General features: G+C 42.8%; 1 protein-coding gene across 1 annotated transcript; it reads left to right on the top strand.

Moving 5' to 3' along the window:
- The first annotated feature begins 1,449 nt into the window (after nucleotides 1-1,449).
- gnai1 (guanine nucleotide binding protein (G protein), alpha inhibiting activity polypeptide 1) lies at nucleotides 1,450-21,831 on the top strand. Its single transcript, XM_030440099.1, has 9 exons — nucleotides 1,450-1,958; nucleotides 9,723-9,765; nucleotides 11,877-12,018; nucleotides 12,256-12,413; nucleotides 14,772-14,900; nucleotides 18,565-18,694; nucleotides 18,786-18,939; nucleotides 19,946-20,173; nucleotides 20,549-21,831. Exons 1-8 carry the CDS (start codon nucleotides 1,841-1,843, stop codon nucleotides 20,134-20,136), a joined length of 1,065 nt encoding a protein of 354 aa, XP_030295959.1. The 5' UTR covers nucleotides 1,450-1,840; the 3' UTR covers nucleotides 20,137-20,173; nucleotides 20,549-21,831.
- The last annotated feature ends 334 nt before the right edge of the window (nucleotides 21,832-22,165 follow it).

Raw genomic sequence — 22,165 nt, 5'->3', positions numbered from 1 at the left:
GATTAAAAATACATACGGTCTAATATATGCATGCGTTATGTAATATACTCATGTAGGCCATTGTTTCAGTAGCAGTCAAATATTTCTGATTATGAAATACCAGGCTGTTACTTACAGATGGGACAGTTGAAGATTAATGTAGACAGTACAGTGTGGAAATAAAGTTTGACAAAGATTTTGATGTAGGTCCTGTGTTTGAGGTAATAACATCTACTGTGCAGTGTGGTCTCGATTTATTTTTGCAAGTATTTTGCTGAAAAATGCTTCTAAAAGGAGTATTTCCATTCACTCACATCATTGAGTCAATTACTTTAGTTTCTAGTAACTTCAGACCTAATGAGTGTACGTATGGTGTAGTCTGTAACCCTGAAACCCGGAAATCAGTCAGCGTTTTTCACATCTGTTCCACTCGTCTCAAAGTCGATGAGGTTTTTTTTTATTGATTCTCAGTTATAGGTCTGAAACAAGTTCTGTGGTTACAGTAGGCTTAAGATATTATCATGCTTTGGTCTACGACAGAAAAATCAATCACTGATTGTAAGAGTTAAGTGCTGTGTCTAAGTGCTGTATCGTGAGCAACTGGATCTGTTTCAGCTTCTTGGAGATGTTTCATCATTTGAGCTGTTGCACACATCAGGTAATCAGAGGGTCGCTGGTTCAATTCCTCGGCTTCCATAGAAACTGAGCCCCAAATTGCTCCTGATGTTCAGAGTATGAATGTGTGTGTGAACGGGTGAGTGTTTTAAAGCGCTTTGAGTGGTCTGTAGACTGTAAAAGAGCTATAGAAATGCAAGTCAATTTCCTGTATTCAGGAAACACATCTAGTTAAGATGAAGATGTACCTTTATTGATTCCCCCTTGGGAGACATTTGCCGGTAACATGGCAGTGCAGAGGGAAATAAGGAGGAGCACAAGAGTAAGTCTAAAAAAAACAGACAAGAGACAGAGATACAACACACTGGCATAGCACTTAGACTATTAATTTTTAATTGAACACATATCTAAATATGTGATTATTTATTTTATTTTGAAATGTAATTTATGTTTGACTTTTGTGTACTTTTATTTATTCATCTATTTATTGTACAACATTTTCTCTGTTTTAGAAAGGAAAAAATTGTATTAAGCACAGTATAGCATTTAAAGGCAATGTGTTTTGAATGTGTTAATAATTACATGTTAATTTTGTACAATATTATGTCCGTATATATAAAGGAGTTTATTCTGTTCTATTTCTTACCTTTTAATTATATTGGTAATTTTTTTTATTATTATTATAATACTACTGTCCTTTGGCTGCTGTGGCAAACAACTTTACCCATTTGTAGGACAATAAAGGAATATTCTGATTCTGATTCTGAGTGTAAGTGAGACCTTTATTGTGAAGGCCCAGAGCGGAAGTGTGTGTGCTGTCGATGGCGGATGGACACATCTCTCCGCTCGCTCCAGCCGCGGCTCTTCATACAGTACTGGCAGTCGCCGCCGCAACGAATGGAGGCGAACGGGTGGAGGAGACATCACCAAGGAACTGTTTCGCTATCAAAATAGCTTTCCGTCGTGCGTGAGGAGGATTTTAACCCAAAAACACCAGCGCGGGGGCTGAAGACAAACCGCACTATTTTCTTTAAACAAAACAAAAAAAATCGCTTCCCCCTTTTTTCCCCCCCTCTCTCCGAACAGATCGATCGCCTGTCATTTAAAAAAAAAAAAAAAAAGGGCGTGTGTGTGTGTGCGGGGTGAAGGCAGAGGCAGCGTTTAACCATTTCATCTTAATGCTATTGTAGATATTTTTTTGGTTTTTTTTTAAATACCATCGGGGTGTTGAAGGACACGGTCGAGGATGGGGTGCACGCTGAGCACGGAGGACAAGGCGGCGGTGGAGCGCAGCAAGATGATCGACAGGAATCTGCGGGACGACGGGGAGAAGGCAGCCAGGGAGGTCAAGCTGCTGCTGCTCGGTAAGAGGGAGAAGATGGGAGGGTGGAAGGTGGACGAACTTCACCTACAACACCGGGACAAGAATGTTAAGCTCATACTAGTGTCAGTTATTTGTATTTCTTTGTGTTTTGTTGCCAGCTATAAACTGTTGGGGAGTTTCAATTCCGCATCGCTAGCATACTCCCCTCCTTTGCTAGCCCAACTGTCAACTCTGGGTCAGTGAACGCACCACAACGTTAGGGAAAAATGAAGGAAACCAAACTGAATGTCTTCAAATTAACAACCAATTTGTGTTTTAACTTCAGCTTTCTGCCAATTTTGTTGTCAGAATTAAAACACGTCAAGTTTTTTTTTTTTTTCTTTTTCCACTCTCTCCCTTTCTCCCCCCTCTCTCCATTGTTGGCATTGGATCCATTCAGTCGCCACTATAGACCATTTGTATTGTCTAAATCCTTCCAACAATGCCACATTTCCTCTCGTCTAGCCCCAGTGGAGAAAAAAAAAGGCCCATGGGTCATTAGGGGGGCCCAGGCCTGAATGAATGTTGGCTGAAAAGTTTGTTGAGTCAAGTCATTTTGGGGTGTTTAAAGGTGCAACCCTTGGTTTTTGTTTTTTTTTTCCCTTAAGTTGAGCCTAAAGAGTGACTGAATTGATCTGCTTTCTCTTTGTCTGGAAGCCAGTTTGTCTTGTCCTCGGGTCAAGTTCAAGAATAAGACTGATTAGAAAAGGTAGAAGTATCTTGCGTAACGAAAACAGGAAATGACAACAATGAAGGGGTAGAAATTTGGTGACACGCAATTAGGGAAAAAGCTCCACCACAGGCTTTTATTTTGGTAAACTGACGTATCCCTTTAAAGGGTCACTGTGTCGTTTTTGAAGATTAAATCCAAACCCAGATTTTTGATACTGACAATCAAAATTAAACTCAGAAATGGTAAGCTTTTCTATAACTGAATGAACAAGCTGATCTCTGAGGATCCTGAACGCTATTCGGAGCTAGAAAAGGTGGCAGGGTCCGCCATATATAAACAGCAGAACAGCACGAAATTGCTTCTTCAGTTTACTCTGTCATGAAAATTTTTATTTAGTTTCTTTCTTTCTCTTATAGTCAAAATGTCTTCCCCAAAACTGCATATTCCACCTTTTAAAATCAGCTACGAGAATACATTGTGAATGACAGAGGAGACGCCCACGTCCTTATGTTACACGCGTTTTTGCCGTGTAATTTCTCCTTTCGATCTGCTTGCGTTCAGAAGCCAGCCATGTGCAAACTGATGGCATTACTTACACAAGGGGAAACACTGTTATCCATGTAAACAGAGAGCGTAGGTGAAAAACTTTTCCATCAATGCCCTAGCTTTGGGAAATGTTGACATGCACACACATGGTATGTGGGTTACCAGGACGTGAGGCCTGAACCGAAGCCAATAACAATATGAGGCAAACACCTAACAGAAGGAGCACAATGAGAGCTGTGAGGGAGCCGGAGAAAATAAACATTTCCTCATGTTCTTTGCATAATTTAGCAGCACTTCTTCTTGCTGGATTACGCATGAAAATGACACATTTCTCAGGAGCTACAGAACATTTAGTTCCGTATCAGTGTCGTTTTCTCGCTTAAGGTAGGCCACATTCCTCAGGTGCTCGGAAGCCAGATGGGACTTGCTGATTGAAGGCGAGCAAGTTAGGTCAAGTTTCTGCTATGCGGCTCCGGGGTGGAATATGAGTTTTCATCAAGCCGCTGCTCTTGACTCAAACCTCGTGACGTCAGTTGAAGCGCCCTCCGTCTTTTCACTGGAATAGCTGCGTTGTCGTGACAGTTGTGTGCCAGGTCGTGTGGCCCCCACGCGCTGCCGCTCTGGCACCGCTCCCTGCCATTTGTGTTTGATCCACTCGGCGTGATGGGCTCCTCAGGTTACTGCCTTGAAGTGACACACGGGAGAGCAGGAGAAAGGCTGTAAAATGAGAACACTGCTAATGACTGAAGCATTAAAAATGAAAAAGGCGAGCTGCAGAGGAGCGGCGGGGCCCGAGTTAGGAGTTTTGAGTTGTTTACCTTGCAGATAAACAGTCAGTGAAAATATGCTGTGTTGTTGCTGTTGATGCACAAGCCATTCAGGAGAGTGCTTGTCTCTAAACACACCCTGTCAACAAGAGGTAGAACGTCAACAAACATGTGGCTTTGGTAGTAAAAGGCTGGTAGGGGACTCAGAGATGTGTTACATGGAGGTGACCCCTGCCGCAGATATGTGTGTGCATCCAGCAGAAAACCTCTGGAGACCAGACGAGCAGCTTCATGTGGTGACCACCTGGCTCTCCAGCTCTGTCTTTAAATGTTAATCACATGCTTATGCATGCTCCCCGTCACCGGCACGGAATCATCACGCTGACGTAAAAACCCGCAATTTGCATGAAAAATGATTTGAATCTTTGTGAGCTGCTGCTGGCAGGCTCAGGTGTCTCTGTAGAGAGAGAGAGAGAGAGAGAGAGAGAGAGGGGGAATGCGAAAATTGAACACATTTTCTCATTTAGCTCTCGCTCTCGTTTTATTTCCATCATCTCCGGGACCCAATTATCCTACTATTCATATCTACATGCTAAAATAGATTACAATCTCCTCCGCCTAATTACTCCTTCTATAGCTGTCGTGCGACTGTGGGAAAATGTTATTAATAATCCTCAGCCCTTTTGACTAACTTTTGTCATTGTTCTCACTTGAATCCTATCCATATTTTTTTCGTTATGTAATAAGATATGTTGGCGTGACAGTGACACTCATCTTAAACACTACAAGCACGGACAGTCCAATCTAAGCAGTTGAACTGTTCACATTCCTTTATCGCCGCGAGAGTAATAGGACATCTCCGTGAATAGTCCGGTCTGTGCCAGTGAGTGTGTGGGAAACAATCTTTTAGCTATCGATCTGCTTGTTGGCAGATCGATCCCCATGGTCATTTCCCTCAGTGGGTAGCACTGCTCAGAGGCTCCTGGAATCCTTCATGAGTGACTCATACCTAAATCTTCCCAGAGGGAGAGGAAAAAAAAAAAGAGTAACTGGATAGTGAGGGACAATAAATCATAACGGGAGAACGACTGTAGGGGATGGAGGGAATGTAAAAGAGGAAGAAGAGTGTATACAGTGGAAAACAGAGAGAGGGGGATGGATGGGCTCATGCTGCTAATGTGGCATCACTAATGTGGTTAGCACATTGTGCCAGGCTTCATAAGTCCTTGGACTTCTCACCTAAAAGTGGACGTGTTGGGAAGGCAGCCTGGCCCCTCATAAACCTCCTGAACCCACAGAAATGTATCTTCGTGCGAGCAATTCGACCTAAAAGCCAACGTAAACTGCGGCGAATGTGGAGCCCCTGGGTTTGCACGCAAGCACACATTCTCCAAGAGAATTAGCCGCGACGTATGGTTAATGTATAAATGAGTAAGGCCCGGGCATGGGTAGCCATCTGAATCGCATTCGTCTCTATACTGCTATTGTTATAAAAACATTCCTCGTCCCCGCTGCCTTCATACTTCTAGGAGGAGGATCAGCTCCAAGAGGAAAAGATGTGTTTGCGGTCGGTAGATAGAAGCTGCTCTGTTCTCTGCGGCTGAGGAAGAAGAGAAAAAAAGAGAATTCCTCCCTTTTCCCTGGAAGGGTGAGCTTGGATTTTCCCAAAATAGTTTGAACCGCTAGAAACAGAAACCAGCTGCTCCAGTGGTTTTAGTCTGTAGCTGTTTTGGGGTGGGCGTATCAAAGCTGTGGGTGTGTAACATGACTCTGCATCAGGAGCGATAGGTCAGGCCTAAAGCTGTGTGTGTGTGTGTGTGTGTGTGTGTGTGTGTGTGTGTGTGTGTGTGTGTGTGTGTGTGTGTGTGTGAGTGTGTGTGTGTGTGAGAGATAGAGTCAAAGTCAGGACACCTCTGTGTTCTGTATTGCTCAGGCCTGGAGGCTCTGACAGGATCCACACCCTAATGATGTCACTGGTGTTGAGAGGCCAGAACCAAGTCAGTTACATAAACCCAAAGCTCACGTCTCATTGATTATAAAGGAGACTCAGAACTGAATTAAAGGTACTGGGTCCAAGCTTTAACTATTGGGACACGTTGGGAATTAGCCAGCAGTTAGTTGGTGTAGGTTTTATTCCCTGACAAGTGTTTTTTCACAGTTTTAGAAGATTCCCGTCATGATTCACTGATTCACAAATGTCACTGTTTATTTTGTCATGGCTTTCACCATATCCAAGTATTTCTCAACCAGTGCGGTGCACCTTCAGTGTCACTGTTGGTTGCCCGCACAAGCCTGTGGATGATTTGTTTATATTTTAATGCTGCTGGATTATGGATTTCTAATATCGGATTTTCCCGCAACCGGCTTAAAGTAAAGGTCACTTTACGCACATACTCAGGATCCCCAAACAAAGAGCAACAGTTAGCTAACGCCATTTCAAAGGCAATACCAGCACTCCAAAAAAAGAAAATGTCAAGAAACGAAGAAGGAAATATTGAAAAGCCTGTGTCGTTGTGGTTAAATCGTTAAAAGATAACTCATTAAACCAGCCAACATGTTTCAACCATCAGGGCTCTTTGAACTAACGAAGCTAACGTTAGTTTAAACAAAAGACCAACTTCTAGCACAACACATGTTCCACAGAGCCCCTTTTAATCCACTGAGCATTTACTCGGTTTCTGGATGATATGGTCGTAAAATCATCTAATAATATTGTGGTGTATATAGGCTATATCGCTTTATTCTATATATATATAAATCAATAGTTTTACATCTCCTCAGAAGCACCTAATACCTCAATGTTGATGACTATACATCTTTACTTACACAATATACAGTGAGATTTGTTGACTAATAATTAGTAATGTGGATATAAAGGCAAGTGTAAGGACAAGAAGAACAGTCTGTTAAGTTCAGTAACTACATCACTTTACATTAATGCAGCCTTCAAAACCAGAAGGAATCCAACACTTACGTCAAAACACAAAATACAAACTATAGTCTAATGTCAAATGTCAAAACAAAAGATTGCTCATCACCATTTCCCAGGGTTCAATGTGACGTCCTTTAATGTCTTATTCGGTCAGCTAAAAGTCAAAACCCTAAAGATCTTCATTATACAATGATAAGAGGACAAGTATATAAAAGCAGCAAAGCATTGGATTTGAGCATCTAAAATCAGCAAGTGTTTGGCGTTGAAAAGATTATAAAAATGTCAAAGTCATTGCCAGTAAGTTCTGTTGATTGACTAATCATTGCAGCTCTAGACATCTGGTCTCTTTAATCTCTGCTGATAACACCCTGTCAGTAAAGTAAACTTTTTCTTAGCAACCAAAGCCATAAAAAACCCATAACGACCACAAAAAAGTCACATCACTAGCAGTTAGCTCAACATCTCCTTTACGAGGAGGCGACGTTGAACTTCACTGTGAGCTCATAGCCCGCCTCGAGTGGACTTTCATGCTTCCCAAATCGAGAGGTATGTGAAGGGTCTTTGGCACGGGGGGAAATGGTTCTCGGGCAGGCCGAAGGGTGCAACTGTGCCAACTCACCGGCCGCCCGTGCCCAGTCGAGCAGCGTATCTGCGTCTGTGAGCCGCTCCCACAGGGATTCACACAGCAAGTGTTTGGCCTCAGAGCACAGGGAGCTGCCACTGTATTGTCACCACCCTCCAGGGTGCTGCAGCACCCGCGTGTTGGCCCGTAATTAAAATAATGTGTCCTCAGGTGAATATCATTGAATGATACTGAAGGTGAAGTACCAGAGCTGTGTTATCAGCCTGCACATAATGCTGAGAGGAAAGTTTGTTGGAATTCAGACAGAAATCTGTAATCTTTTTGAGTGAAAATAATTACAAACGTCACTGACGGCATGAATCAGGCTGTTCTACCAGTGGCATGTGTCACAAATGTCCCAATATAAGTTGTTTACGCAACGTCAGATAAAGTGGAACTAGATAGGCAAATGATTTATGATGAAAGAGTAAACCCTCTTGTCTCTGCTGACAGAATCACGAGGTCACACATAATGGTAGAATTCATGGTATGGTTCCGCTTCCTCTTCTGCTGTTTCTAGAGTGGAGAGAGAAGTGGGGGCTGTTTACTTTGGGAAAAGACGCTCTCAAGAGGGTTGAAAAATCTTCCCTACCGGCAGGGCAGCGTTACGTCAGTGTCAGTCGGCCAGTTGCCCGGCTATGATCAAGTCCCCTGCTGCTGTAACATGAGGAGGGCACATTAGTGGAGCTAGTGTAGTTTATGGTAATACCCATTAGAGGATGAGTCTAATCAATGGGGTTCATGATGACATCACAGCTGTATGGAAGCCCATATCTGCCAGTAAGAGGAAAACATTTATGACATACGAAACCCCATGTTGAGTCATAGTTAGATTATGAGAAAAAACTATTAATTAATTTGTCATTTTTCACTATTTGTATCATAATTATGACTTTTATGTCATTATTTTGTTTTTTTATCTCATAATTTTGTCTTATTGCATCAAAATGTTGGCTCTTTTTATCCCATAACTTTGACTTTTCACCAAGTTTAGTTTTCATCTTATTTTTATTAGAGGGCAGGAATGGATATCCATACAGATTGCTTTGATTTATAAGATAAAAAGTTGAAAATTAGATTTTAAAAAAGTAAGATTATGGGATAAAAATTCAAAACTATAAGTTAAAAAGTAAAAAAAGTTGCAAAAATGGTCACAAAATGTAGATTTTATGAAAAAGAAAGTCATAAATATAAGGTTAAAATTACTTTTTTTAACAAAATTGACTTTTTACCTCCATAAATTGGCTTTTTATCTCATAGTAATGGCTCATCAAACTGGCTTAAATGGGTTTCCATACAGATGACTTTGATTGGTAAAGAAAAAAAGAAATTAAAGGGCCCTTCCAAGCGACTGCTTTTGGGGAGAGCAGCCGATGCATAATACATAATAGTCACGGTGGAAGACAACATGTCACACACACACGCTCACGACCACAAAGCCTACTCAGGTGACTGCGGCCTCACACTCGAGATGTCCTGGATATAACAAGAGCGGTTGCCATGGCACTGTGACGTTTGAGAGAGCCGCAAAAGCAGAAGCCGACAGTCTGATTCCCTTCATGCTCGCCCTATCTCTCCCTCCCACTCGGCGCTCTCCATCACAGCGTTGTCTCAACTGTGTCTCAACTACAATGCCGTCAATTCAATAAGTCGCCATCGCCGAGCGCCCGCCCATCCTGCCACGACAGCGTCTTGGTCTTCAGCGCCTTCGCAGCACTGTCAATAATAATCTATTTTATCGTTAGAGCCTTGATGATGTGAAGTCGCTGCTGTTAACTTTCCGAACACAGTTGGCGTTACACAATGTCAGAAGGAGGAACGTTAAACTAGAGCGAGCTTAAAAAGCAAACTAATCAGCGTATCAGGCTGGAGCGGCCCGGAGCGGAGGCCAGACCAGACTCCTTTCAACTCCTTTCAAGTCACACACACACACACACACACACACACACACACTCTTTGTTTCTCAGTTCTCCTCAGGTTGACGTGGTTATGCTCCGGTTTCATTATCACGGTTCCTCGTCATGCCATTCGGCCACATTAGATCACTGTGATAAAAAAAACACTAAGTGCTTTTTTAAAAAAGAATATGCAGACAAAGGAAGTGAGCTGGTTGACAAAAGCATTTAAAATTGATTTCGAAAATCATTTTACTTGTAGCGTGCAACATTGACTTCGTGAAATATTTACACTCCCTTAATAACCCACTTTTTTTTTGTGTTGTCCAGGTGCTGGAGAATCGGGGAAAAGTACAATTGTCAAGCAGATGAAGTGAGTTAATTTACTTCTTCTTCTTCTCCTTCTTCTTCTTCTTCTTCTCTCATCAGATATGCATAATGGCACAGAGAGAGTACTCCTTTTTTCCACAACACAAACAGTGTCAAACACCAATCAGGCTTTTATAGCGTCTCTCCGGGTGATGTTACGCTCTGTGAACAGCGGTACAAACAGGTACCATGCATAATGGATCATGAAGACAACCCAGCAGAGCACATTAATGTAGACTCTGCCTATGCATCATCCACATGTGTGTGTGTGTGTGTGTGTGTCCTGCATATGAATTATATCTTGCATAAACATCCTTATAGATAACACTCATCAAACAGCAGACATGTCGGATGCGCAGCAGAAGCAGCTGTGATATTGCTTTTTCTGTTGGTTGTCTACCTGTGCAGGATGTGCAGAGCAGTGAAACTGTTCCTGTAGAAATGTTATTTTACTCGCAATGAACAGTCATAAATCTACTGGGTGCTGAGAGATATGATAGTACAGTGTCTGTCTGATGTAAGGAAATGATTAGATTTACTGTGTGTACTTATTGTAGCATAATGAAGGTGACAGAATATATTTGCATGCTGTTAGCTGGTGAGAGTTGCTTTAAGGGACGGGAAATAAAAACGCTCAGGATAAGCAGTTCCATCATCGGGATAATCATGAATCGGAATAATAAGTGCCTTGAAAAAGCTGTCTAGCTTAACAACGTGCACTTATATATTGATCTGCTGACCACCAAGATGTGCGATGCAAAGAAAATATTGTAAAAAATGTAAGATAAATTGACTGAAGTATGTAGCTGATAGCTGTTAGCAGCCTGTGGGCAGCAGAGTCGTGCTGTGTGATTGGTTAAGGGAGTGAGCAGCTATGGAGCTAATAGAGCTAAGTGATAAACACACAGCAGCGTCGAGAGTTTCTGTTCAGAGGAGAATGAACTGCAGTTTAATGTGACAACACCACACGTTTACAGTAAATAAATGCACTGAAGTGCTTCAGCTGAGTACAGTTTGGAGGAAAGAGTACTTTGAATGACAGTAAAGAAGCCTGAAGCCTTGGGTGATTGATCAGGGATTCATCTGCGGCTAACCAATGAATCGTTGAAATAGTTTTTCTGGCATAAATGTAAAACATCCGTGGGTTACAGGCCCATAGCGAGGATTTGCTTTGTCTCTTTGTTGACCATGGTGGTAAATAGAAATACAGGGGTTTTGTATTCTCAGTCAAACAAAACATGCAAGTTGAAATGTCAACCGGGGTTTAAATAATTCTTGACAGACTTATCTATCCTCCTTCTCACCTTTTATACACTTCAGAATTAGTTAATTTATCTGTAAAGTAATTGCCAGATGAATGGATTGAGAAAATAGCTTGTTAGTTGCAGTAACCAGTAGCCTGATGCAGCTCAGACCTTCTGCACTGGGTGACATTTTCCTATCGTTATAATAAATATGGGCCCTAAAATTGTGTTTTGAGTCGATCACATTCACCAGTCTGCTGCTATAAATACTCACTGGCATGACAAATGCATGACTGAAATTTCAACACAGTCCCTAATATGTACTATTTACTTTTAAAATCACAATACACAGCTTCCTTTTTTTACTGCTGGAAACTTTTGTACAAAGACGAGAACCACAAAATGTGATTTTGTAGATGAAGATGTAGATGAATATGATAAAGACAACCAATTATAAGTCTCTGAATTCTTTGGTCAGATACATGATGATAAATTTACATTGTACGTGTTCAGGTTTTATCCAGAGTAAGTTTTATTCGAACTTTAGCTGCGCCTCTACTCCCTGGACGGCCATGATTAAAGCAGCAAACAATGAGGAGGGCAGAGATCAGGGCCGCTGTGCCTGGCAGTATTTCTGAAGATGTTACAATGAGTGAGGAAGGTCGGAGTATTACGAGAGATATTGGATAACAGGATAAAAATAAGTTCAATTCTTTCCATTGAAGTTCATCGAGTGGAGAGAATTGGTCATGACGATGATTTTATCTTTTTTTGATGAGTGTAGCATTCGGAACAAATTGATTGCAGCTGTTTGTCGTTTTTTTTTTTAAAAAGTGGCGCTGACCATATTTACCCCCCTCTTTTTCTGCAGGATCATCCACGAGGCGGGCTACTCAGAAGAGGAATGTAAGCAGTACAAGGCTGTGGTGTACAGCAACACCATCCAGTCCATCATCGCCATCATCAGAGCCATGGGGCGCCTCAAGATCGACTTCGGGGATGCCGCAAGAGCAGTGAGTGAGGGAGGAAGATGAGTGTTATTTAGAACGTTTACTTGTCACACGTGCGTAGAAAGGGAATATGAGAGCGGATTATTTGTGGTGATATGATCAGCAGCTGTCTCTAAAATATCTAGAATATATTGCCACTGGTTTTTCAGCAGGGCAGAAGAAAAATGTTAATTATAACGGTGGTGTAGCGGCTTTGACCGTTGAGTTATGATATCGACATCTGCGCCACTCCCCTCCCAGGACGATGCGCGGCAGCTGTTTGTGCTGGCGGGCTCGGCGGAGGAAGGCTTCATGACGGGAGAGCTGGCCGGTGTCATCAAGCGGCTGTGGAAGGACGGAGGTGTTCAAGCCTGCTTCAGCCGCTCCCGCGAATATCAGCTCAACGACTCGGCAGCATAGTGAGTCACAAACACGCACACACAAACAACCGAGGTAGCAGTTGCAGCCAGAACTGTGAGTCACCCACTGAAAAGTCTCAATGGTCCCACACACCAGTTTATGACTTTAAACAACAAAGTCTTCCACATCAGAATGACTGGACGCACAAATTGCTGCCATTCCACTGCGAACACACAAAAAGCTGCTGCCACAAGTTAGCAAACACGAGTAGTCCGAGCCCTCAGAGAGCAGAAAGCAACAGTAGCATGCATCAGTCTGGACTTTTACACTGTCAATATTTGCCCTCCTCTGCTAAGCCTGAAGAGCAGGGGCTGGATGGACCGCTTAATCTTTGACCTTACAAATCAGCACAGGAACACTCACCACATGCTTAAAAAACAAACGCAGAGAGAAGCTAAACTGCTCGATACTTGCACTCGACCAAATCTGTTATAGGTTGTGCAAGAGTCTTTTGGATTTGAGACAAATGATTTCATCACATGGCAGCAATCGTGGTTTATCAGGAGAAAGGGTATTTGCTTTGTTTTGCTGCTGCTGTTGCAGCACGAACATCAGCGGTTACGTCCCGGGCCAAGGGGGGGCTGCCGTTGTTGGCCATTTTCTAATTGGTTCCTCTAATCCCGCTGTCCAGGGGCTTTTCATGAATAGGAAACACCATTACTAAACCTTGTGTGTTCTTTACTCCTTTTAATGCCTTGGAGGACAAACAAAAGGCTTGTTTGCGTGAAGGGGGAGATTACTTGTGTTTGTCTGCTGGCAGCTAGAGGTCACTAATCTCTCTCTCCTCGTTATTTATCAGCAATAACCTTGAGGTGTTAGCTTGAGTTACAGTACACCCAGAGTGTGTGAAAATGTAGGTTACAGTATGTGTGAAATCCGTTGCGAAGGCAGCATGTAATGACGCCACATATTAAAGGTGCGAGCAGCGGCACTCGGGCCGGGCCCTGGTGTAGCAAATGAGACAGGAAATGAAAAAAAAGGTGAGAGTTTGTTCTATATTCTTTTGTGAAACAGTTGAAACTCTCTCTCTCATCGTGGCTTTTTAGAACACTGAAGTTTTAAAATATAATTAAAAAATGCAGAGCGGTGCAGATACTTGGTGCCAGCTTGTGGGACGTGTCACCATATTCGGTTTGGCTCGAGTCGACCCAGTTCGGTTACACCAAGTTTGCTTGGATTTGGAAGAGAATCTGAGGGAACTAATGCTGTAGATCGTACAAGGAACCCTCAAGTCTGGTGCATTATTATTATTATTATTATTATTAAGTATTAATGTTGACATGAAGAATTTAAATGGTTTCGGAAATTCGTGCTTAAAATCTGCCTGTGCAGAAATTAATGCAAGATAAGTAAGATTTTGGGATCTTATTAAAAATGCTTATATAGGAAGTAATATTAGATATATTTCAAAATTAGAGGATAAGAAAAATATGGAAAGTCTCGTTTTAAACAACCCTTGTGGCACCTGAATATCGATCACAAGATGCGCGTGAACGCACCATGAAGTCCTTTTTGGCACAAACACCATGTCACAGAAAGCAGTGTAGATTTACAAGTTTGTGAGGTGCACCTGAATGCATCGTGAAGTCTGAAGCCTCATGCCGTGTGTGTGAAATTCCAGCACGGACAAACAGCAGAGGACAGAAGCTGAATGTCCTTTTAGATACAAACATGTTCTCATCAGTGTCGTTGAAAGCCTTTTAAAGTTTTACTCACTCAACAGAACATCTACCTCCACTGAGCTCTTAACTCAGCCTTACTTTTAGTTATGAAGATTAAATAAACTTTCATCCGTTCTTTGTACCTATATGTTCCTATTCTCCACCATGAGAACACTAGAGCTCGGAGCAGGCGTTTGGATGTGGGACAGCACCCTAGACAGATGACTGGTCCATTACAGAACTAATGTAGACTGACAAACACATTCACACTTGCATGTAGGGAGTTTCCAAATTAGCAGCAAGTCCTGAGACCCCAGAGAGGATCCCAGAGGGAATCCACCACACAGAGACAACAATGCACAATCACCGAAAATACCAGGGCTCAGGTTCAAACCCGGGAACACTAAACCATCATGTCTAAATTTACCACAGGCAAATTCTGTGGCTTACTTTGTTACTTCACTGTGTGTTCACCTTTAAACTTCACCTAAGAGGTACAAGTCCTGACTTGTTTTCAGTCTGAAATACGGAACCTGGTTGATGGGTGAGAATGCACCGGGAGTTGTTTGTTCAGTTACACACTTGACCTTGATACTTCTGACACAGTTTCTCCCACTTGTTTCTCCTCCTGCTCTCTTTCTCAAAACCCTCTTTCTTCTTTTCTCCCCGTCTCCCCGCCTCCTTTTCATTGTGCAGCTACCTGAACGACTTGGACAGGATATCCCAGGCCACCTACATCCCGACTCAGCAGGATGTCCTGAGGACCCGAGTCAAGACCACAGGCATTGTGGAGACACACTTCACATTCAAGGACCTGCACTTCAAGTGAGAATTCTATCCCCGTCACATCTGGCATATATTCAAAGATCTTCTGCGCGTTGGCTTGATTAGCTCCCCTTCCTGTTACTACTGACTCATTCACTGCCATAGAAATTCCCTTTGATTATGCCCAGCTGTAAGTTGTGACACAGTGTGTGACGGTGTTCACATCGGCGATGACTCAGTAAGAGCCCAGAAACAGGAAGTGGGGGCAGCAGACCTGGTGATGTCATGATACCAAACGTTTGGCAGTGTTACTGAAGTTCATACGGATGGCCACAAATAAGAGAGTTTAGTTTATTACTCACATAATAATGAGGATACACATGCATTAATCTGGTATTTGATGAGTTTTACTTTAACTTAAGGTTTAGAAGTAAATGTCATCGCACAGAGTAATGGCTATAAAACAATGACACGACAGCCTTGTTTCAATAAGCTATTATGTCTGCCACTGGGCAAGAAATCTCCCAGGAGAAAGAAGGCTGACATTTCCATTATAGACTAAATAATTGATTAATGTCCCGGGTTGTCCTGTTTTTTGGTAGTTGCTACTCGAAGGACAGCAGTGCCAACAAGAGTACAAGTAGGAAACGCTGAAGGGCAGATATGTTGTCCTTTTCCACTAAAAAAGAGACTTATCCAGAGACCTCTGCTTTTTTAAAGGTGCAGTGTGTAAGAATTGGCCATCTGTTGAATTCAGAGCTAGTTAGCTCAGTTAGCAGTGCAGCTAGCAAATTTGGACTGGGAGCTCAGAGTACCCAAGGAGTGTTGCCATTTAGCCCGCTAGCACAGGAGCTTTGTTTGGACTGGAAACGGGCCATGGCTAGCTGGTTAACATGCCAACATCAGTAGGTATCTCTGTGGAACTTTTTTACGCTAATAATATAGTTAACAAAACCAAACAAACAGCACATAGCATAGCAACAGTATAAGCAAAACACACTAACGTGCATAAACAGTTAAAGAAAATAAAGGACAAACAGAAAACATTGTTGAAAACTCGATGTCTGGTTGTACAACAGTAACGTACATGGAAATCATTTTTCAACCAGCTTAAACACCAGGAAAAGTACTGAAGGGTCTTGCTCTTGGAGGCGCAGGTATCAGGTTACACAGTGCATGAACACTCATTATACAACAAGTAGTTCCGACCAAGCACTCTGATTGGTCAACAAGACATTTAGACCGTGCTCAAATCAGCATGACAGCACGCCTGACTCATTACTCAAAATATTACCCCACCAAGTCTGTGGCAATAGTGTATCCATCTCCATGGCAACATAGTAACTGTCAGAGCTGGAGCAAAAAAAATAAAAAGTACGGCTTGAAATTCAAACTTTCTGCCGTAAAATATGCAGAGGAAAAGTCGGGAGAAGCAGCCGCGAGACGTTTCTCTGTCGACCCCAAGAGAGTGAGAGATTGGCGATAAAATATAACGGAGCTGTCCGAGGAGGACAGCAACAGGACCAGGCTGCCTGCTGGAGGGAGGAAGAAGGCGAGCGAGGAGCAAAGAGAGAGTGTCCCACAAAATGATCAGGGCGATGGCGAAACAAATGTACACCACCGCGTGTGACAGCAGAGATGAAGAGTTATCTGTGAGTGCTGGTTGGCTGAATCGTTTCCTCCGCCGCAACAACTTCACTTGCAGAAGACAACTATTGCCCAGCAGGATGCCGGAGAATTCACAGAGAAGCTGGCGAAGTTTGTGACATTTTCATCCCGGATTTTTGAGAGGAAGGAATTAAACACCTGTCCCAAATTGCCGCCTGGTCCCAAATAAACGCCTGGTCTGTTAAGTGATTGAAACAAATAAACGCCCCGGCTATTATTTATTTTCCCTTCAGTGTGAGAACACTATTGTGACCGCGGTGAAAATGTTTTATAAAAAATATAAAAGAAAAAAAATCGACATCTTTGTTATAACTTGGGCGATAAAAATAAGCCTTTTCTGTTTATCTGTGCAGTATTGATTTAGTTTGGGAAATTCCGAGACCGCGATAAACATTGACGTCAGCTCAGACTTCCTCATCTGGGACTAGAAAATCCTTTCTGTTGCTAGGTTGTTACTAAGGGTTGGATTATTTGAATGAGTGGTAAACTACGTTCCATTACACGTATGAGTCTACTGACATGACTGGGTTTGTTTCAGTTATTAGTCAGACCCCATGTGTGTCAATTGACATGCGACGCACACTCGCAAAAACCTTTACAATTTGAGAGCAACTTGTCCATCAACGTGGATATATTTTGATTATACATTTTATTTTTTTTGGCATTAGTTGTATAATCGCAATATTACCCTCGAGGGTGCTTTAACGTCATTTGAGCACTTCAGTGCTGCTTGCGGACCTGACCGCATCACTGTCGTGCTCAAATGACGTTAAAGTACACCCTCTCGGGTAATATTGCTTAACTATACAACCTTATGTTTCTGTTTACTCATTCAGTCATGGTGACACAATACTGTGTGTCACAACACCTTACAGTTCTTCTGTAAGTCGGCCATCACTCTGTGTAATGTAGGAATTACACAGCATTAACTAACTGTATCTACCTCTAACTCAGCTCCATCAAAATCAAAGTTTTTCTCCATCTTTATGGTTCCAGCTGTTGAAGGACCAACTGTATCGTAAACAGAATAAAAGGTGGCTTACCTGCTGATCCAGGACGTCAGTCTGTGACATGTTTTGACAACTAACTGCCTTTGGCCACTAATCATACATTAAGTTTTTCTTCTTTGACAGTCCCTGTCCTGAACCTAAAACCATTTGGGGCTGTTACAGCAGCTAAATGGGCCTCTTGCCGATTCCTTTAACGTGCCGCGGCTGTTTGCATTTTCCCTGCAATTCTCTGAATGTTAGCAATGTGCCGTGGTGTGCATTTAACCAGAATGGCCCTTAATTATACACTTTAAAGCAAGAAATAAAATGTTCCCATATTTGTACATTCTGACTGCACAAATGGACGACAAACACAGAGCTACAGTTTAAAGTCTGTTTTCTCCTCTGCTGTTATACATTCATTGTGTGCACAGTTAAGTATAGACGTTTGCCGAACACTTGAGAATTCTCTGCACAACCTAGTAGATGTTTTGTCATAAAATACCGGTTTTGGATGCCAGAAACATGGCCAGAGACGTCTCAAGGTCTCCTGGAAATTGTCCTGAGTTCACCTTAAATGTACCTGAATATATCTTATACTTGAATATGTAAGACCTGAAACGCAGTCGTGGACAGCGGACACTGGCTTGGCAGAATTGTTGCCTAATCCAGCCACCATCCCCTCCACCTCCCGCCGTGACAGTCAGGTCGATAACATGAAAGCTGATCCCTTTTGTAGAAATGTCGACATAATAGCCTACTTATGACACACACAGACATGAACGAATCAGTGGTGTGTAGAAAGGTTTACAGCTGACATAATTTTGGCGTCTGGGTGGCTCTGAGATCTTTACAGTTTGTCGAAACTAATCTCAAGAAACAGTCGACTCATAGAATTTCTGCTTCCTTTTCCGTTTATCACTGTCATCAATAAAGCCTGCAGCGAGACCAGAGCAGCCACAGCGACGCTTCTATTATCTTTGCTGTTGGGCCTCCTAAACACTGCGTGCATTGTGTATGCAAAAGTTTTTATGTCAACATGTTTACTCATTATTTCCTCCCTCCAGAATGTTTGATGTCGGCGGCCAGCGATCAGAGAGGAAGAAGTGGATCCATTGCTTTGAGGGTGTGACGGCCATCATCTTCTGCGTGGCCCTCAGCGACTACGACCTGGTGCTGGCCGAGGACGAGGAGATGGTGAGTTCCTAAAGGAGCGAGAGTTTCCCTTTAAGATGTTGACGTGTTTACCGATCACTGATCAGCATCATCTCCCTTTTTCCCCCCTCAGAACCGGATGCACGAGAGCATGAAGCTGTTCGACAGCATCTGCAACAACAAGTGGTTCACAGACACCTCCATCATCCTCTTCCTCAACAAGAAGGATCTGTTTGAGGAGAAGATCAAGAAGAGTCCTCTCACCATCTGTTACCCAGAATACGCCGGTAAGACGGGCAGCAGTTTACACAATGAACGTAGTTTGGGAAATGGACTACTTTGCTTAACTGATACCATTCTCACCTCTGTCTCTGTCTGCCAAATATAAAGCTATAACCAGCTTTGAGTCCGGGCCTGTTTCTAGCTTTTCTCCCCACTGTTGCCAGGTGCGTGCTCATTAATGTAGGACCCGTGTACAGACAACAGTCTAGACCTGCTCAAATTGTGTCATGGGATACCTTTCTTTATGAATTGCCGCTTTGTTAAATCATAATGATTTAGCTTGACTTGATTTGACTTGACGTAAGTGGGGTGTTCCTAAGCTGAAAGCAGCTTGCTTCTTTCATGATGTTGGCAAGCGGCCAACTTGACTTCTTTGGGGGAGTCCCGAGCCAAGATATAGTTCAGCACATGATCTCCATAAAACTTCGACTCAACAGTTTTATTTTATTTTATCTAATCGTTTATTTAACGAGGCAGTCTCATCGAGATTACACGACTGTATAATATTATTTTGGCTTACTCCTAGAATAGGTTTGAGTGCTTTAATGCTCAATAACAGTCTGCAGCTCTTGACTGTTTGAGCTCCTTGGTCTCTTTAAGGTCCCCCCACTCCTGAATGCCCAGTCTGCTCTGATTGAACCGCTCACACCAACAGAGCAGAGAGAACATTGTGTACTGTAGTTCAAGAGATGTGAGGTCGTTGTTGAAGCTGAAACTGCAGAGCTTTATAAATGATTATAATTATAAACAAGATGTCTTCTTCACTCTGAGGCTGTCCATCCAAAATGTGTCCTTTGTGATGAGACTCTGCTTTGATGTGAAACCATACGATCACAAGAAAATCCCCCCACAGTTGTTAACTCCAGGATGAAGCCCAGCCATGTCGCTCAGCCCTCAAAACAATACAGATATACAATTTCAATGCCTTCTCCTGCATTGCGACTTCCTGACTCTTTCACTTCCCGACCCCCCTCCTCCTCCTCCTCCTCCTCCTCCTCCCGTCTGTTCCAGGCTCCAACACATACGAGGAAGCAGCTGCCTACATTCAGTGTCAGTTCGAGGACCTGAACAAGAGGAAGGACACCAAGGAGATTTACACCCACTTCACCTGCGCCACAGACACCAAGAATGTGCAGTTTGTGTTCGACGCCGTCACCGACGTCATCATCAAGAACAACCTGAAAGACTGTGGTCTCTTCTGAGGATGATGACAAAAGAAGAGGAGAACATTTTTTCTTGGTAAGGAGCTCTTCATCGTGATCATCGTCCCTCCTGAATCTTTCTTATAACCAGAGCTCCCCCTTTAGGTTTTAACTGTGTGCCTACAACTCTAGCTTTTCTCTCTCGGATGTGTTTAACAAATTGGCTTCAAATGGTTAGTTTCCAGAATTATGAAGCAGCCATAGCTGCTGACCACAAAGACACAATCCATCATGATTAAACGCATAATTTAATCACTGGATTGCTGAAATCATTGCTTCCTTTTATCAGAGGCATAAATACATTTTCTGCTCCATTTAGATGTTTTTCGAGCTCTCCAAACCCTCTCACACCCATCCCTCATCCTTCCTCGCTTCCCCTCATGCCTCTTCCTCTCTCCTCTTGTGTCTTCAGGCAGTGGAGCCAGTTTATTGTGCATCTCTTGGTGGGGAAGATGAGAAGAGTCGGGAGGACCAGTCAAAGGACCAGTGCTGTACTATATGCCACTTTTAACAGCTTTATTTATGTTTTTTGTCTTGGAACATTTTGAAACTAGCGTTACCACATTTGTGTAGGATGTTTGTTATCATTGTAAGAGCGTCACCGCAAAAAAAAACAAAAAATCTGCACCTTCTTCTTTTTTTTATTTTAAAGAAAGAAAATTCCTTTTCTGTTTTTAAGGGTTTTTTTTGGAGAAGATCACGTTTTTGCTGTTCCTTCTGCCGCTGTCTCTGGAAAAAGGAAAAAAAAAAACCTTTGCTGTCGGTGGAAATGCTTCTTTTCTTCCTTCCCTACAACCAAAAGGGAAGAAAAGGGGTACAACTTTGAGTCCAGTTTGTTGGTACTTGTGCCTTCGCATGCCTTTTTACTGCGGTCTTAGTCCCAATGCTTGTTCTGTTGCCTGCTGAATTGTTCTAAACATAAAGAGGTAAACTGTTTTCATATGTTAGTGTCCATGCTATCTTCTATGTGCACACCACTGAGCTATCAGGAGGAGGAGGAGGAGGATTTTCCCTCTGGTTTAAAGGCACATGGGTCTCCATGGTGACCAACATGTAGCCTCCACAGCCCCCCCCCCACCAACCTCCAACCCTTCCCCTTACCGCCATGACAATGGAAGGCCTACTGGCCAATCACACAGTACAATACTGAGATGTATATTGTTACATTTACCCCAAAGATCTGGGGTTCTGGTTTTTAAACACTGTACAAAATATCCATTCATCCCAACCATTCAGAAAAATGGTAAGTCGAGGCTCGAGCTTATAATACGCTCACATGTTTAAAGTACAAAGACCAGACTACCAGAGTAGGCACATTTTAATGTATATTTTAATGTATTTTGGGGGTTAAGGAGAGAAAAACTGAACCACAGAATCGATGGTTGTAAAGGCTGAGGTTCGCACGTCGTTCTTGGATCCTGTCGAGTGATGATTTGAGAGTAGAGCGGCGCTGCTCGAGGATCCGAGAACCCTTTCATTCGGGGTGATGGAAACTGAGATGGTCAAAGGGAGCCTGGTCTGTGATGTTAGATCAGTACTACTTTGCCAAGAGGAGAATTATATTACGGTCCTTGAATCTTGTTCATGTAAAGAAACTGCCACAACTGTCAATGTATGTGTATGTTCTCCACGGATGGAGGATCTTTGTAGACTCATCTCCCTTATTTTGCTAATAAAAACCATTTACAGACCAAATGGATGTCTTGTTAATGATCTTAATTGGTTCCCTCCTTGAAAAAAAGACGCTCAAAGATGTGTTGCTTTCACGGCTCTCAAATGCCAAACCCACTTAATTAGAAGATGCAGATGAAGATCCGTAATAGGTCACGCTTTGATGCCTCTATTCACGCGGCCGGAGTGCGTGCCGCGTCTTCGTGCGCTGGTACTGTTGTGCAGCCCGTATGCATTCCTCATAAAGCCAGGTACCTTGTTATCTCCAAACAAGGAGTCCCGCAGAGGCAATTAGAGACGACGTTGTCAGTTCCACACACAACCTCCATCACATTTGTATTCCTCCGTGGCCTTTACG

Source organism: Sparus aurata, chromosome 14 (assembly GCF_900880675.1).
Source record: "Sparus aurata chromosome 14, fSpaAur1.1, whole genome shotgun sequence".
NCBI classification, from domain to species: Eukaryota; Metazoa; Chordata; class Actinopteri; order Spariformes; family Sparidae; genus Sparus; species Sparus aurata.
This window is presented reverse-complemented; position numbering and strand designations above follow the sequence as displayed.